Source organism: Torulaspora globosa, chromosome 3, assembly GCF_014133895.1.
Source record: "Torulaspora globosa chromosome 3, complete sequence".
Classification (NCBI taxonomy): domain Eukaryota; kingdom Fungi; phylum Ascomycota; class Saccharomycetes; order Saccharomycetales; family Saccharomycetaceae; genus Torulaspora; species Torulaspora globosa.
The window spans coordinates 441,654-458,198 of NC_050729.1; the positions used below are offsets into that span (position 1 = coordinate 441,654).

The 16,545-nt window shown below is 48.0% G+C and overlaps 11 protein-coding genes and 1 non-coding gene across 12 annotated transcripts; 5 read left to right on the forward strand and 7 right to left on the reverse strand.

Annotated features, from left to right (window-relative positions):
• Positions 1 to 25: 25 nt before the first annotated feature.
• Positions 26 to 1,207, reverse strand: TAZ1 (lysophosphatidylcholine acyltransferase; the record flags this gene model as incomplete). Its single annotated transcript, XM_037282830.1, has 1 exon — positions 26 to 1,207. The coding sequence occupies one exon, from the start codon at positions 1,205 to 1,207 to the stop codon at positions 26 to 28; it is 1,182 nt and encodes a 393-aa protein (XP_037138725.1).
• A 126-nt stretch (positions 1,208 to 1,333) lies between these two features.
• On the forward strand, positions 1,334 to 2,185 carry LOA1 (lysophosphatidic acid acyltransferase LOA1; the record flags this gene model as incomplete). Its single annotated transcript, XM_037282831.1, has 1 exon — positions 1,334 to 2,185. One exon carries the CDS (start codon positions 1,334 to 1,336, stop codon positions 2,183 to 2,185), a length of 852 nt encoding a protein of 283 aa, XP_037138726.1.
• HG536_0C02210 (uncharacterized protein) lies at positions 2,182 to 3,345 on the reverse strand (the record flags this gene model as incomplete). The annotated part of the gene is made up of 1 exon (XM_037282832.1): positions 2,182 to 3,345. The coding sequence occupies one exon, from the start codon at positions 3,343 to 3,345 to the stop codon at positions 2,182 to 2,184; it is 1,164 nt and encodes a 387-aa protein (XP_037138727.1).
• Positions 3,346 to 3,780: 435 nt separating this feature from the next.
• MEP3 (ammonium permease MEP3) lies at positions 3,781 to 5,205 on the forward strand (the record flags this gene model as incomplete). The annotated part of the gene is made up of 1 exon (XM_037282833.1): positions 3,781 to 5,205. The coding sequence occupies one exon, from the start codon at positions 3,781 to 3,783 to the stop codon at positions 5,203 to 5,205; it is 1,425 nt and encodes a 474-aa protein (XP_037138728.1).
• Positions 5,206 to 5,376: 171 nt separating this feature from the next.
• On the reverse strand, positions 5,377 to 5,450 carry HG536_0Ctrna3N. The gene has a single exon. It is a non-coding gene; the product is annotated as a tRNA-Asn (tRNA).
• Positions 5,451 to 5,574: 124 nt separating this feature from the next.
• RRP9 (ribosomal RNA-processing protein RRP9) lies at positions 5,575 to 7,293 on the reverse strand (the record flags this gene model as incomplete). The annotated part of the gene is made up of 1 exon (XM_037282834.1): positions 5,575 to 7,293. One exon carries the CDS (start codon positions 7,291 to 7,293, stop codon positions 5,575 to 5,577), a length of 1,719 nt encoding a protein of 572 aa, XP_037138729.1.
• A 192-nt stretch (positions 7,294 to 7,485) lies between these two features.
• Positions 7,486 to 10,245, reverse strand: CTF4 (chromatin-binding protein CTF4; the record flags this gene model as incomplete). Its single annotated transcript, XM_037282835.1, has 1 exon — positions 7,486 to 10,245. One exon carries the CDS (start codon positions 10,243 to 10,245, stop codon positions 7,486 to 7,488), a length of 2,760 nt encoding a protein of 919 aa, XP_037138730.1.
• Positions 10,246 to 10,518: 273 nt separating this feature from the next.
• COG2 (Golgi transport complex subunit COG2) lies at positions 10,519 to 11,322 on the forward strand (the record flags this gene model as incomplete). The annotated part of the gene is made up of 1 exon (XM_037282836.1): positions 10,519 to 11,322. The coding sequence occupies one exon, from the start codon at positions 10,519 to 10,521 to the stop codon at positions 11,320 to 11,322; it is 804 nt and encodes a 267-aa protein (XP_037138731.1).
• A 674-nt stretch (positions 11,323 to 11,996) lies between these two features.
• NUP57 (FG-nucleoporin NUP57) lies at positions 11,997 to 13,952 on the forward strand (the record flags this gene model as incomplete). Its single annotated transcript, XM_037282837.1, has 1 exon — positions 11,997 to 13,952. One exon carries the CDS (start codon positions 11,997 to 11,999, stop codon positions 13,950 to 13,952), a length of 1,956 nt encoding a protein of 651 aa, XP_037138732.1.
• A 52-nt stretch (positions 13,953 to 14,004) lies between these two features.
• Positions 14,005 to 14,817, reverse strand: MSS18 (Mss18p; the record flags this gene model as incomplete). The annotated part of the gene is made up of 1 exon (XM_037282838.1): positions 14,005 to 14,817. One exon carries the CDS (start codon positions 14,815 to 14,817, stop codon positions 14,005 to 14,007), a length of 813 nt encoding a protein of 270 aa, XP_037138733.1.
• A 111-nt stretch (positions 14,818 to 14,928) lies between these two features.
• On the reverse strand, positions 14,929 to 15,081 carry TOM5 (Tom5p; the record flags this gene model as incomplete). The annotated part of the gene is made up of 1 exon (XM_037282839.1): positions 14,929 to 15,081. The coding sequence occupies one exon, from the start codon at positions 15,079 to 15,081 to the stop codon at positions 14,929 to 14,931; it is 153 nt and encodes a 50-aa protein (XP_037138734.1).
• Positions 15,082 to 15,278: 197 nt separating this feature from the next.
• Positions 15,279 to 16,358, forward strand: SPN1 (transcription factor SPN1; the record flags this gene model as incomplete). The annotated part of the gene is made up of 1 exon (XM_037282840.1): positions 15,279 to 16,358. The coding sequence occupies one exon, from the start codon at positions 15,279 to 15,281 to the stop codon at positions 16,356 to 16,358; it is 1,080 nt and encodes a 359-aa protein (XP_037138735.1).
• Between the last annotated feature and the right edge of the window lie 187 nt (positions 16,359 to 16,545).

Below are 16,545 nucleotides of genomic sequence, written 5' to 3' on the forward strand. Positions count from 1 at the left end.
CAGTCTTTATACAATTTTATACAATTTATCCAGACGTATTGTCGTTTGTCTCTTCAGCTTCGGTTAGGAAATCTTGCAGCCTACGAATCGCCCAATTCTTACCAATGAATTTGACCTCCGGATCAGAGGCACCCTCAGTAAGGGTGTATTCCTTCCACCAAGCGGGAGATTTGAACCTGGGATCCTCTTCTTCAAGATGACAGTCCTCATGACGGATTCTAGCAAGGTTGGCTCTTAATTCTGCGGCCACTCTGCTTCGTAGGTCTTGTGCTTCCTTACCATATTTCAGTTCTGCCGAAAGGTCACCAGGAGTTTCTGGATCGTGGTACTTTTCGACCAAATCCCTCCATTCTTTCCTATATTGCTCGATGACCGAGTCATCTACAGGATCCCCAACAGTGACTTTGATCTCTGCTCCAATATTAGAAGGTATATAGCGTTTGATGCCGGTGCCTGCTGCTTCTTCCGAAGCGACTTTCTCAAACCCAGTGGTAAAGATTGGAACAATGATAGGCGGTACGGTCGCTTCCAATACCATTCTTGACACGCCCCACTTGAAGTACCTCATTGAGTTTGAGAAAGGAGGATGCAGCTGCAGAACAAATCCTTCTGGATAGACATGCAACCAGGACGGCTTGTACCGTTTCACAGGAGGTATGTACTCTTCCCTGATGGTTTTCACCATTGGTGGAACCTTCAGCCTAACAGCCTCCGGTTTCTCATGGTGTGGAGTCCACTCTAGGTCAAGAGTATCATCGGGACTCAACAGTCTTATTGCCGCATCGATTGAGCCCTGGAAGGGACCCACGCCGAACCTCTCAGTTGAAAGGACTTGGCCCAGTGAGAAGAAAGTACCCAAAAACTTGTTCTTAAAGCAAACATTGTTAGCACCAAGGCACCATCTGATGCTGTCAAGATCGTGGTAGATCCTCCAAGGAAAGACGCCCCATATAAACGGATCGTCAACCACAGACATATGATTCATCATGGTCATAAGACATCTGTTCTCCCTCTGAGACCGATCAATAGCCTTTTCCAACTTACCAAAATTGTTTAACTCAACCTTGTAAAGAGTCTTGAGAACCAACTTCGATAGCCCGATAGTTAGGACACAGGTACCATACGAAAAGAACCTCCAAACTGGATTCTGGCGCGGATATTCATTCAAGAAGTCGTCACCTCGCGACAGCACATTTGGTAGGGACATCTGCCAGCTTGGCTTGTTCTCTTGTCAATTTCGACCATTCAAGCAGTGATATATAAGTTGCAAGATGAGATCCAAGACTAGTAACAACGACGAAGAGAACAACACAATAGAGCCGTCAAGATATCGATGGAGAAGTTCACGAACTGGAGAGACAAAGGTACTGGGATTGCTCCTTTCCTACCACCGAGTGTCGGGTCGATCGGCGTAGCCAGCATGGTCGGTTACATCGTCTTAAGCGTTCTGAAGACAATTCTGATATCTCCATTGGTTGCGGTCTATGTGCTGACTGGGAGCAAGCCCCTGTTCGGGTTAATTGCGTATATTCTCTTTGACTGGAAGGTCGATGTTACGGTCCAAGGTGTCAAGAGACGTCTACTTAACAAACGGGAACACTATCCCCACGAGAATGCAGTTTACCTGTGCAATTCATCATCTGCGGTCGACGCCCATGTCCTTGACAGTATAGCGAACGGAGAGCCCTCGTTCTTGATCGCCAGGGACAACCAGCTGTTCAAGATGAGCAAGAGCCAGTACATGCAGTTTGCACTAGACGGTTCGTTAAACGTCAAGAAATATGGTAAAGAGATACATAGTATCGAGAAGTCCAGCGGCCAGGTAACTTTTATATTCCCCGAGGGGACCTGTTCGAACGGGAAAACAGTCCTTCCGTTTGAGATAGATGAGGAGCACTTGGCTGAGTTTTTAGAACCACTTGGAAGCAACGTAGCGGTTCAGGTCATCCATTTGAAAACCAACGCTTCTCTTACAACCCCGTTGAGGGTGTCCAAGTGGGAGTTCGTCAGCAGAGCAATAGTGAACGGCGTCCACGTCAAGGTGAAGATGCATGAGCCACAGGGCTTGAGGCCGCTCGAGAAGCTAAGAGTTGTCATGAATGATGGGAACAAGTTCAAGCTAGTCTCAAAGACATTGAATGTCGAAGCCAAGAGAAAGTTTGTAGAAGAATACGAGAAACGTTAATAGTAACCAGCTGCTGCTGACGGCGAAGCCACTTCCTGCAACCTGGAGGTCTCACGATTAAAGAACCACTGCGAACCCTTCAACTCGGGAGCTTTACCTCGGGGGAACAGCTTCCTCAAGGTGGCCTCGTCAGCCTCCACTTTCTGGTACGCTAGTTTTTCGTTCATCTGTTGATATCTGTAGCGCAGCAACTGCGCAAGCGGGATCACAAAATCGTCCAAGGTCAAAGCCAGCACGGGTATCAGTTCCTCCCTCCTGGATCGCCTGATCCAGCGAAGGGTTTTTCTTGGATTCTTGGTCCTTTTTCCGATCGCATTCTTCAAGAAGTCCGTTTTCTTCCTGCTGGCCAGGATCGAGTCGCTCAAGCGATCCGCAGGCACGATCTGCGACAGATACCGTATTGCCTGGTCCACCATGCCAAGCGCCACGCCACACTGGTCCTTGGAGTACTGGTCCAACGACAGCAGAAGAAACGTCAAACAGTTGAGATAGCTCACCAAGGGCTTATTGACAACAGTGCTCGCTGAGCATTTCGTAGCCGTGTTGTAGCAACCAATGACCAATTTCGCATACAGCGAACTGTTAGTGGCCAACTGCGCGACGTCGTGGTCCCGGAAGTCCAGCACCGCGTCCCTCCGACCGCTGTAGACCTTCGATCGCAGTTTCGACAGCGACAGCACCACCACGCTCATCTGCTGCAGAAACTGAAGCTCCAGCTTCAACGTATTGATGAGTCTGAACAGGTTCTGCCTCGCCTCAGCGCCGAACGCCTGCATATGCTGCTGTTCGACAAACTGCAGCAGCCCAACGCCTCTCTTCAGACAAGCACCACTGCTTCCCCACGCAGAGTCCGCCAGCGGCGACCCATACGCCCGCTCCAGCATCTCCAGCGACAGCTCCTGCTCCAGATACGCCACATCCACCACGGCGACGGCCACCTCGCACTCCAGCGCCTGCTCAGTCCCATCAAGGCCCAAGATTTCGCCCGCATAGCCCAACAGCACATCAATCCGTGACAAAACGTCGCCTCCATCGCTCGCAATCGCACTCACACACGCATTCCTCGCTGCCACCACCTCGGGTTTTCCTTCCACTGCTGCGGGCGCTCGCCCAGGCAGCTCGATCGGCAACTCCCCAGCAAAAGAGAACCCGGCTGCCATTGCGGTTTTCCTTGCTCGCTTCGACCGGCTTCGCTGGAACCACTGTTCCCTGATCACCGCCTGCTGCTAATCGATCGACAGAGGGCATGCTCGTACAGCCACGCCAGACGGTTTCTTTTCGTCGCAGCCGGCCGTCTGATTGGCCGACGCGGGCGATGCGGCGTCGCCAGTTGCCTCGGGTTTGGACGCAAGCTTATCGATTGGTGAGCAGTGGGTTAAACAGAAAGCTTATTTTCTGATAAGAAAGCTGTTTTTCGTCAAATCCTGGGGCACAATCGTTGATGGATAGCAGCGAAAACAGCTGTTGTAAGGCAGTGTGATGAGCTTGAAATATTCGTAAGGGTCAGGGCTCTCTTGATAAAAGAATCTCTTAATTGCAGTGGGCAATCCACTGAAAGTTTCTTGGCGACCAGCTTGACTAACGGCAGCACACTGATGGTTGAGCAGAGTAGTTTCGATGGCGCAACGGTAGCGTTCATGATACTGGGAGCGTCGCTAGTGTTCATCATGTGTCCCGGGCTCGGGTTTCTGTACTCTGGGCTGGCGAGAAGGAAGTCAGCGTTGGCCCTGATATGGGCAGTGCTGATGGCGACGCATGTTGGGATGCTGCAGTGGTACTTTTGGGGTTACTCGCTGGCGTTCTCGAAGACGGCGCCGAATAACAAGTTTATCGGCAATGTGGACTCGATCGGGTTCCGAAACGTGTATGGGGCCGTTGGCGCCTCTGCCATGTACCCTGAGATAGCGTTTGCAGCGTTCGAGATGATGTTTCTGTGCGTTACCTTGAGCATTATCGCTGGAGCGACCGCTGAAAGGGGCAGGCTGCTCCCGCATATGGTGTTCCTGTTTCTGTTTGCCACGCTGGTGTATTGTCCCGTTACGTACTGGATCTGGGCTCCTGGCGGCTGGGCGTTCCAGTGGGAGGTGCTGGACTGGGCTGGCGGCGGTCCCGTGGAGATCCTCAGCGCTGTTGGCGGATACGTTTACTCGTACTTCCTGGGAAGGCGTAAGGAGAGCCTGCTGATCAACTTCAGGCCGCACAATGTGTCGATGGTGACGCTGGGCACTTCTCTTCTGTGGTTTGGGTGGCTGTTGTTCAACTCGGCCAGCTCGCTATCGCCCAATATGAGATCGGTGTATGCCTTCATGAATACCAACGTCAGCGCCATCACGGGCGGGATGACGTGGTGCTTGCTGGACTTTAGGCTCGAGAGGAAGTGGTCGACCGTGGGGATGTGTTCCGGTGTGATCTGCGGCCTGGTAGCGGCGACGCCGAGCTCGGGATGCATCACCTTGTATGGTTCGTTCATCCAGGGCATCGTTGCTGGCGTGGTGTGTAACTTCTCGACGAAGGTCAAGTACTACATGAAAGTGGACGATTCGCTGGACCTGTTGGCGGAGCACGGCATCGCCGGGATCGTCGGACTGGTGTTCAATGCATTGTTTGGTGCTGACTGGGTGGTTGGCATGGACGGGACCACCGTTCACGGAGGCGGCTGGCTCAGTCACAATTGGAAGCAGATGTACAAGCAGATCGCCTACATTGCGGCGTGTGTCGGCTACTGCACGGCGGTGACAGCGATCATCTGCTTTGTGCTCGATAAGATCCCAGGCCTGCAGCTGCGGGTCGACGAGCAAGCAGAGGCAGAGGGGCTGGACGAGGACCAGATCGGGGAGTTTGCGTACGACTACGTCGAGGTCAGAAGAGACTACTATCAGTGGGGCGTCGATACGGACAACAACCACAGTGCCGACGAGCAAGACACGCATAACAATCAGAGTATGGTGGTTGATATGACCGCGTCTTCGGGCGAGATGAACGACCATTCGGCGCACCTGGAAAAGATTCAACAAGCATGATATTTGTTTACCATTTACTCACTTTAATTTGATTTACTAGGCATAGAACATGGATAAATAAATACGGATAAATCTGCAAAGAGAAGCAAACCGGCGGCAGATCAGACGGCTGTCGTGGCATTGGGGCGATGTAGTTTGATGTTACTTGGGTAGATGGATAAAAATTATATTCGACCCCGGTGAGGATTGAACTCACGATCTTGCGATTAACAGTCGCACGCCTTAACCAGCTTGGCCACGGAGTCTATTTTTTTTGATTGGTGAAATTTAATTTATCCACATGAGGGTCGCAAATGAGAAACTCTCACAGAGACTTGCTTAAAGTCTATAAAAATCTATACTATGAGTAAGTGTTTGTACATTTATATCTCAAAAGTTGCCCTGCTCAACGACGGCTGAATATATACCATTCCTTGCTTTAGGAACTTTGGAGATCCATCTCCCCATTTTATGCTCTTTTGCGACACTAGCCAACACTCTGAATGTCTCCCTACTGCTCTTTCCAGATTCCACGACTTGAATTTTTGTGACAACACCTTTGCAATTGGGCAAATCACCTAATAGTTCGAACTGCCTCAAATTCTCTGAAATCTTCCAAACCTTAATTGCGCCATTCCAGGAACCAGAGATAAAAACGTTAGAGTATGGAATGGCGTGGATGGCTGTTATCCAGTATGGATGAGAAAGCCTCTTTTCTTCCACCTGTCTGCTTCTGTGCTTCTCGTCCGTTTCCCCAGATATCTTGCCAAGATCCGGTAAAGGCGACTTACCGTGTGCAAGTCTTACGGTGAAAACAGGCTTCTTCTTCGCCAATGACCATAAACAAATATTACCGTTGTCAGACCCCGTCACGAAATGCGAATCATCAACCATGCTCACGACATCGATACTTCCTTCAGCGTAAAAAGTTGGGATTGCACATTCATCTGGATACACCAGTTTCCCATCTTCTGTCTCCTCAGCATGCTCTTTCAGCCACTTCTTAGCAAGTCTCTCTGGATCATCACCGCCCCTGAAGGTGAGTCTCGTTTCGTCGGGAATCTTCCACAACATGGCAGTTCTATCACGAGAGCCTACTGTTACACATCTCTCTAAAGAGAGCGAAGAGATATCAGCAACCAGATCATGGTGGCCGTAAAGGGTCTCCAGTTGTGAGAATTGGTTCACTGAGTAAGTTCTTATTTTGAAGTCGGCGCAGGAAGCATATAGTTGATCTGTGTTTTTCCTAAAAGTCAGTGCTAACACTTCACCTCGCCTATCTTTGGTCGGAATAACCTTTACAGGCGCAAGCGATTCCGCGCTCCATATGATTAATTTCCTATCCCTTCCACCACTGACCACATACTTGCCATCTGGGGAAGCCGCTACAGTGAGTATTTCATCATAATGTCCTTCTGTCGTATTCTCGTATTCATGCACACTTTGGGGTTGAAACTTCGATCCTCCCGTGGTATATTTTAGCTTCGTTGGTCTTTTATCGAAATCGGTTATATCATATTTTGTTAATTGAAGACTTTTACTCACCGTGTAAGCATATATTTTCCCCTTGTCCTTATTGCTCGTCTGTCCATCGCCGTAACTGAATTTATTCATAGGTGGCTGATAACAGCTTATGCAAGTTAAGTTCGTTTCGCCCACTCGGGTGAAAGAAGTCTTAGCCTCTGACAGTAGTAAGCGGTCCGCAATGAATCTGTAAACGCGTCCCTGCTGCTCAGCTACGTCCTCCTTTAGCCTGGATGCTATAATATCTTCGTCCATAGCGCGTGCGTCGAAATTGTTGTAATCATCAGTATCCTCGTTTTGAGCAGAAGCATCTCCTAAAGAAGTGTGGCGATCCATTAATATACTTTTAGCGTCCTCTTTAAGGTTTTCCAAGTATTGCTTGGCTAATCTTCTTCTCTTATCCGCAGGATTCTCCCCCTCAAACTCGTCATTTGAGTCTAATTCCTCGCTATTGACGCCCTCCTCGGCTTCATCAATTGGGCCTGCATCCTCATTCGATGAGGGATCGGTGATATCCTCATCGTGAGGATCTGATGTTTGCTTTTCTTCCCTGATCCTTCTTCTTTTACTTCCAATTGGAGCCATTAGATACGCTCGTTCACGAATGCTAAATACCAGTACCAAAGGGAATATGTTATGCGCACAACCTAAAGCAACTGATCTTGACCATAATTAAAGTCATCTCATCGCCAATCTTGAAATTTTTCACTTCATATCACTAAGTACGCACGCACTTCGCCATGTCGCGTCACAAATTATTGACGTTTTTAATGGTGATCAATTATTTATTTGTTCTTCGAACCTGGCTTCTCTTGTCTCATTTATTTTCTTTACGAGAACTGGCAGTTCTGCCCTTTCTGCTATTTTAGTGGCAGCAATGAGCGCCTTATCCTGTTTTATCTCTTTGACAAGGGAAGTTGCCATTTCCATGTTCTGCTCAGCGCATGCACCGGCGAAGAGTCTTAACAGTGCCTTATCATAGGACCAATTTAGAGAGCTTAGAATCTCATTTTCATTTCCGAAAACCTCACCATCGTTCTCGATTGAATCTTTTAAAAGGTCGGAAAGAACTTTGGAGCGCAGGAGTTCCTCCTCAGCGGCCATAGTTGGAGGTATAGCAATCTCCTCATTTTGTTGTCCTCCTCCAGCCCCATCGGATGTCCCCTCTCCGATAGTATCTTCCGATTTTGATTTGCGCTTCTCTTCCTCTTCCACGATTCGACTTTTCACTAAAATCGGTATTCTCATTTCCATTTCAGACGGTAGAGGTAGTGGAAACTCGGGCCATATATTCTTTCCTTTGACCAATATACAATTCAGTGTATCGTAATTCAGACCCAGGGGCCAAACGTGGATCTGTGTGTTGTTTTTGCCACCAGACATTTTCCACAGTTCCATATTTGCGTCCAAGACCGGCAGCCATCTGCTTTCCGAAGGGGACCTCCACTTTGAAAGTAATAGAAGAACATTGTCGGAGCCGAAGAGGCATGGGTCGCCGTATGCAGAGAAAAACAAGCTCTTCAAACCAAGGGGACTGAATTTGATGAACTGCTTATCGACATCACCCTCGGAAGTCAAATTGAGCTGAGGTAACGTCATCGGCAAAGGACACTCACGTTGATAGTATTTGGAGGCCGTTGGCGATAGCTCAAACAAAGAATAAGATATTCCGTGGTAAGGCGAGTAATGTACCGCAAAAACTTTGTAGTCTTGAGCTGCGAGTGCCACAACCGGTGAAACCTTTTCCACAGCCAGTGGGAGGCCATGCCGATTAAAGATTCTCATATACCCATGCGAAGACCCAACAAATATCCTGAAAGTTGTGGCCGCTATGCTAGTGATCCGTTCTCCATGCGTCAAAGGTATCATTTTTGTCCAATTCGAATGTATCATGTTATGCGATCTATAGTGCAGCATACCTGTCTTGGACTGTCCTAAGAGCGTACCCTCCTCATTCAATGAGCAAAGGTCATAGCCAAAAACATCTTCAAAGTGATATTCCCTGAAGCGTCCGATATCGAAAAAAGACACTGTGACACTGTTTTGTTCATTGTTTTTCACTACAGAAACGTAGCCGACGTTGTTCATTGTCATATACCTTCTGCCGCCACGACCAAATGGCGTAGCACCTGGAGACACTGGCTTATAACGAAATGAAGGATATTGAGAAACCGTGGTATTCGGAACTTGAGTAGTCAATTGAGCATTCGGTGAATGTTGATGTCTTTTTTTGTGAGAGACGTAACCTGCTCCATCGTCATCGTCTATGAACCCATCATCATTCTCGAACGGATATCTTCTCTTTCCTTCGTCAGCATTTTGAGTAAATATGCCTTCCGAGTCACTTTCCTCTGCTTGAATATCTACGTTAGCTGATGGCGCATCTATTTCGCTATCATCCAAATCTGAGTCCACAAAGAGAGCATTGTGTTGCTGTTGTTGCTCCTTCGCCTTCCCATCACCATCCCCATTTCCTGCCAAAACCGATTCCACAATTCCTTTTATGTTAATTATATCGCCTGTCCATGTTCCAAGGATGATGTCGAGCGTTTTGTTGTCTGCTTGAGCTCTCCAAACGAAGTTTGTTATATTGTGCTTGAAGTTCTTCCTGTATACTATTTCTGAAGTATGCCAGTTCCAGATCAAAAGGCCGTTATTGATGTCAACAGAAGCGATATATGACCCAGTCAAGGGATCGAACTGCAAATCGATAAATTTCGCCACTGGAAGGACAGAGTCTTTCAGAGTTTTCATTAAGGCGTAGCCTTTTACATTGAAGATCTTGATAGTGCAATCTGCACAAGGCAGGGCGAAATGAAAACCGTTCGGGTGCCAAGAGACGCGAGTGCAGATCCGATTCTCATCACAAAATTCGGGATCGTCGATGTTCTGTTCCCTTGCGTCATCCAACGAGTCAGGCCCAATGTTCACACTGCTTGCATTTAATGTCTCTGCCGAAGAGTCGTCATTTGGAAGACTCTTGTACGTATTTGCGGTAATATAGCCAGCTAATTCGTGCACTCTATGGGGTCTGGTCGACGAAACCGAAAAGAACTGAACCTTGCCGTTAATGAAGGATATAGAGAGGAGGTTTGTTTGCGGAGCATAGGACATTTGAGAAATCTGCTCCTCTACCTTAATTGAACTCTTCTTTAGAGTATCCTCTTCCAAGTCGATGACTAGTAGCTCCAGGTCATCACCGCCCAAAACGGCCGTCTTTCCTGAATGTATAATACAACCATCTCTCAGAGGTAGTGCTGACCTAGCCAAAAGTTTATCGCTTGCTGATGTGGGATCAAGCCTGAAAGCATCACCGTTCACAGTCGTGATCAAATAGCCGGCACTGGGATCGCATTTCACCGAGCTCAAGTTTTTTGATATTTCCAAAACCTCCGGTTCCTCTTCAGGTTTATCCACCTGTAGCAGTTTAGCCAATCCATTCTTACTAGCCACACATAACGTATTGTAATCCGGCGTTATAGCCACCAATGTCTTTCCTCCGTATTCGAAAACGGATTTATCAACAACGCTAGGCATTGTTTGAAATGTGCTGGATCTATTGGCTCGACTCAGGCTTCTCGAACCCACCTGAATATGCTAAGTTCGATCGATGTTGAAGAAACTATCGTGTATCAGTAACGCGTCCGCGTTTGTTCTAAGAGCTTGACACATAGTATCAAAGAAAGTAGAAGAGTGATTGTTGCTAGAGGGTAAACTTTAGATTCTTCAAGGCCTGCTATCAGTTACTTGGCAAGATTCTTACGGCTTGCAGGCCTTAGGCAACATTGATAGAGCAGCTCGGAAGCTGATATGCATCTCTCAGACGAGGATGAGCTCAACCTAGAGCTGCCTAGGATCACAGAGGTCAACAGGGATCTATTCAGCAGCGAAGTGGAAAAACTCGACGACGACATCGAAGCTTTTGATGTCGATGAATTTTTGCTAAGGAACAATTGCAACTTCATGCCTCTTGATTTCCTCATAGGAGATTTATCAAAACTGTCGCAAGATATGGTCGAGGTGCTTCTGGAGAAGGTGACGACTAAGTACAATGACTACCTCGATTTTTGTGAGCCTTACATGAATGAAAAGAATCAGAATGTGGTCGAACTGCAAGAGACAATGGCAGATCTTAAAGGATTCCGAATGCGTTTGGAACAGCTATCCTGCAGGGACTTGGCAAGAACCCAGGAAGTAATCAGTGATGCAGTAGATTATCTTCGCAAATTGGATGAAATGTCGCGTCAGTTGCAAAGCCACCTGCAAATACCCGAAATGATCTACCTGGCGGGCCAAATAAGTAAGAGCCTTCATGCAATGTGTGGTACTGAGCCATTGGAGCAGCAATTGTGTACAGAACTTACAACCCAATTAGGTTCCCTGATACACAAAATTCGCTCGCAACTGGAAGAGCTGTCGGCTCTGGACTCTTCCTACGTACATCATCTGCGCAATGAGTACCACGGGCTGCTTCAGGGAGCTCAAATCTCGCTAAAGATTCTCACCGACAAGTGCCTCGAGGATGTTCACAATTACGAGCCTCTAGCACGGACCTTGTTGTCACTACTGTCAGCCAAGCCGCTCGACGAACCAAATCCATCAGACTCTACGTAAGCAAGTAAACTTTGCATCACTACACTGTTATGAAGCATATATCTAAGACGTAACGTGTGGTGTAACTTCAGCAACCGGACTTGGCGGCTACTAGCTAGTAACTTTGCAAAACAGACCACAGAGATCGAACAGCTCCAAAGCAGCAACTGATTCAAGAGAGAATAGTTAGTCGGTTGGTTAGGATACTGCAGCTCGACCCGTTTATTGCTGGAAGTTCGTTTAATTGACGCTGGCAAGGGTTTGACCGGTTTGCGCTAAGCATTTTAACGTAGCGGATCCCCGCCACGTTGCAATCAAAAAGCACATAGATTTGGTGCCTTTTCGAAGGCTGCTACGCTGTGGACAAGGCTTTTTGCGGATACATGGATGTCAAGGATTTCTTTCGCTTTGTTGGTCCTAAACCAGGGTACAGACACTCAATTTTGGACGCTGGAGAAAGGCCTCAGCTTACCCAGGTGCTTATCAATTCTTGGGAAATCATCAGATCCATTGAGCCTTGATTAAGCTCTCTTCTATCTGTTGATCTGGTGAAGCATCGCTTATTCAAGAGGTCTGAAATATCATCCACTACGAAAGACTGTCGATCTTTTACTGCTACGATTGAAGCATAAACATCAACTTCTATTCATCAAAAGATTGCAATTGGTAATCAGATAGGTGTCGACTGGGACTATATGTTCAGCTTTGGAGCTTCAAACAACAACACCGGCGGACAAGGGGCTGGCGGAAGCCTTTTTGGTAACAAACCTGGCGGTAGTACTTCCTTTGGATTTGGTCAAAACGCGGGCACTAGCACACAACCACAGCAGCAGAGCGGTACCGGTTTCTCTTTTGGCAGTGGAAATCAAACAAATACCAATGCTGGAACGAACACAGGCCTTTTTGGGAGCTCTCAGCAAAACAATACGGGATCCGCCGGGTTGTTCGGGAGCCAACCGGGTACGACAACCGGTCTGTTCGGCAATAAGCCTACAGGAACAACAGGCTTGTTTGGACAACAACAACAGCAACAACAGCAGCAGCAGCAGCCATTGACTGGCGGACTTTTTGGCAGCAGCAATCAGGGAGCAAGCAATACTCAAGGCGGATTATTTGGTAACTCAAATCAAACCTCTAACGCAAACCAAATAGGCGGTGGAGGGTTATTTGGTAGCAATCAAAACCAGAGCTCAACAGCTGGAGGTAGTACAACTGGAGGTAATCTCTTTGGGAATACAAATCAAAACCAGAACCCTGCAGGCAGCACAGGACTCTTTGGAAATGCAAATCAAGGTTCGGGAGGCGGGCTGTTTGGCAGCAATAATCAGAATCAACCTGGCAATACCGGAGTTGGAGGTTTTACAAGCACTGCAACAGGGGTCGCTGGAGGAGGGCTTTTTGGAAGCAAACCGACCGGGACTTCAAATGCTAGTGGCGGTCTCTTCGGAAGTAAGCCAGCTGAGACTGCAACGGGCGGATTGTTTGGGAATAAAAAAGCTAATAATCCTGTCGCAGGAGGTGGATTGTTTGGAAGTAAACCACAAACTGGAAGCCTTTTTGGCACAAGTACAACCAATAATGCGGGATTGTTTGGTGGTTCACAATCGCAGCAAAATCAAACCGGCGGGACAAATTTATCATCCCTGAATAACAACATCCAACCATCATTTCCCTGGTCGCAACCGCAGAATAATCAATCTAACTTGCAACAACAACAGCAGCAACAGCAGCAACAACAGCAGCAACAACAACAGCAACAACAACAACAACAGCAGCAGCAACAGCAACAACAATTGTTCACTTACCCCCAACAACTTCAGACCCAGCAGCAACTCTCAAACTACCCGCAGCAGATTCAAGAGCAGATCGTCAAATGCAAGAACTCGTGGGATCCAACTTCGAACAAAACAAAACTAAAAGCGTTTGTTTACAATAAGATCAATGAAGCTGATGCATTGGCGCTTAATAAACCAGCCAATATTCCCCAGGAAGAGTGGGATGAGGCAATGGATAGGAGACCGTCTTCGAACGTAGTACCAATGGAAGTCCTCGGATTTGAAGGACTCAATCAAAGAACGCAATTACAGCGGGAGAACGTCGCACAAGCGCGTGTTATACTGAATCAAATTCTAGAGAATGCAACGCAGCTGCAACAAAAGCATGAACTGGCCACAGCATCCAGAATTGTTAAAGCGAAATCAAGGAATACCCAGATAGTAAGGCGAATTCTGGAGCTGGGAACAAGATTGGCAATTCTTAAGAGTAGAGGTTTACCTTTGAGCGTCACTGAGGAGAAAATGTGGTCACAGTTCCAGTCTCTGCTAGAGCGCAGTAACGATCCCGCCGGTTTAGGTAAAACCAACGAACTATGGGCACGTCTTGCAGTTCTCAAGGAGCGTGCTAAGAGTCTGTCCGACCAGCTGGATAATACTTTGGTCGTGATCGCCGAGAATGGAGGCGGTATCTCGGACACACCTACCTACGGTAGAACTAATGACAAGACAGCGGATGATGAAGTTGAAAAGAGAATCGACAAGATTGTTGAGACGTTAAGTAACCAGCAGCGCGGTATCCACTACCTGCACGAAGTCTTAGAGAAGGATCACAAGATCGTCGATAAAGTATTAAAGAGCAGCAGCCGCGCTGCGTAGAACATCATTACGTAGTGCCTGAAAATGTATCATTAACTTGAAAGCCAGTCATTTAACCGAACCCTTTGAAACCATGCAATAGTAAATCAAGCCGTTCCTGATCTCTAGCGTCTGGCTCGACACCCTCTGCGACCACGTCGTGCAGCCATCTTTTGAGCGATCCTGGCATTGGATCGAAACCCTCGTATAAAACAGGCTTTATTCGCAGATAATTGCCCGTAGTTTGCTCATTAGCCTTTGTCACCAGTGACTTTTGGTTCACATTTGTAGGAGAACCCTCTGCGAAGAACCTACTACCTCTATGGTCTCTCAGATCGTATTGCGATCTTAGATTGCGACTATTAAGCGCCACCAGATTATTCTCGCTGGTGACTACGCTCCTCACTGGCTGGCTGTCGAATATCCAGTGCCCAATCTGAATCACAGCTGGTTGACCGTTTCTGTCTACGCTTGGCGCATGTTTCCGCTTGCTCCACTGCCTAGTGAGACGAGCTCGCAGGCTTTCCAGCCTCACATTGCTTGGCTCTAGCGTGAAATACTCCCCAATCGGCGGACACACGCCGCTCACAGCTGCTCTCTCTGCTTTACGACCCATCGTGATGCCTTTAATGCTGAACAGAACAGGCGAAAGCAGCCCCACATCGTAGCACGACAGCACCAGATCAAGCCCGGTATCCTGTCTCACAAGCGTATTGTACGCCTTGGAGAACGTAGGCCTAGCGTACAGCACTTTGCAGAGCTTACCAAGCTCCGAAGTGATGTGATGGCTCCACAGCATCTCGTTGGCAGCCGACTTACTCCCATGGAACAAAACCAGCTTCAGTATCACACAGTGCTGCTGAAGAAACCCCAAGCTGGACGTCATCCTCCCTCAGCCTGCTCCAGCCTTGGCTAACCACAAGCTCGAGTTTTTTCAACTTTCATTAACAGTGATTCTATATATTTACATGATGGAAAGCAAAGCTACATATCCAATTCATTTCCACTGCCTCTTGATGAAATGCCACACCATAGGCGACAACCATAGCAGAGCACCAGCGTAAAAGGCGTTCATCAACGTCCTGTTGGTGGCCTGTTGATGCAATTTCTTCTCCTCTTCAGAGGGCTCTTGCTGAGGTAAACCGAACATCGTTCCAGTACGCTACGAGTCTCAGATTGATCTGGATAGGCCAGTTTGTTGTACTGACTGAGTTAGATGAAAAGTTTTCAATTTTCCACTATAGAGAGTATGCTTCGTGTAGCTTAAAAAAAGGCTCTAAGCAAGGAACAACTATAAGATCTGAGCTTTAGGCCAAGTAGAGTCATTTTAGCTGTTGGACTGTTGAGATGAGTAGCGTTGACGGTATGGGGTTTGCGGAGCAATCGGTTTCGCCGCCAGCGATGGATCAGGAGAGCGGGAATGGGGTCAATAGCGGCGACGGCGAAAGACAGCGTAGACATATTGTCACGGAAGCATCAGATGATGAAGGGGAGGTTAGGAGGTTGCAGGAGATGCCGAGCGTGTCGGCCGGGGCGCTGGAGATCGACGGTTCGCACCGTAGTCGCCAGGAGTTGGAGGAGAAGCTGGACCGAATCGTGAAGAAGCCCAAGGCAAGAAGAAGTAGAAGGGATGAAGAGGATTTGGAGCAGTATTTGGACGAGAAGATCCTGAGACTGAAGGATGAGATGAATATAGCGGCGCAAATGGACATCGAAACGCTTAATAGGAGGATAGAGACGGGGGACAACTCGCTGATTGTCATGCAGAAGGTAAAGCTGTTGCCGAAAGTGGTGAATGTGCTGTCGAAGGCGAACTTGGCGGACACAATCCTGGACAACAATCTGCTGCAGAGTGTGAGGATCTGGTTGGAGCCGTTGCCGGACGGATCGTTGCCCTCGTTCGAGATTCAGAAGTCGCTGTTTGCAGCGCTGGAGAAGCTGCCCATCAAGACTGAGCACCTCAAGGAGAGCGGGCTGGGCAGGGTGGTCATCTTTTACACGAAATCGAAGAGAGTGGAGCCGCAATTGGCTAGGCTAGCGGACAGAATCATCGCAGAATGGACAAGGCCCATCATAGGGGCGTCGGATAACTACAGGGACAAGAGAATCATGCAGTTGGAGTTTGACGTGGAGAAATCGAGAAGGAAGGCCGCTCTCGATACGGCCAAGGTAAGAAAGAAGAAGTCGGGCAAGCGCGCGTCCCCGGGCGGCTCCTCTGCTCAGTCACTGTATGAGCAGGCTGCCGCTAGACGGAATAGGGCGGCTGCCCCTGCTCAAACGACCACCGATTACAAATACGCGCCCGTGAGCAACCTGGGCTCGGTGTCCGGTACGGCCAGAACCGCTGGTGTCGGTTCCACCCTGAATAATAGCGAAATGTATAAGAGGTTGACCTCTAGGCTTAACAAGACCAAGAGGACCAAGTAAGTAGAATGTCTTAGGTAGTAATGCAAGTTGAGCGGAAGCTGATGTAAGATGTGCAACTTTAAAATTTATACATTTTCCTCAAGTTATTAGTAGACATAATCTGTTTGAAGGTCTTCACCATATCAAGGAAATTGCTGGAGACTAAGGTACAAAGAAAAAGACAAATGAGGCATCGGCACCATCGATT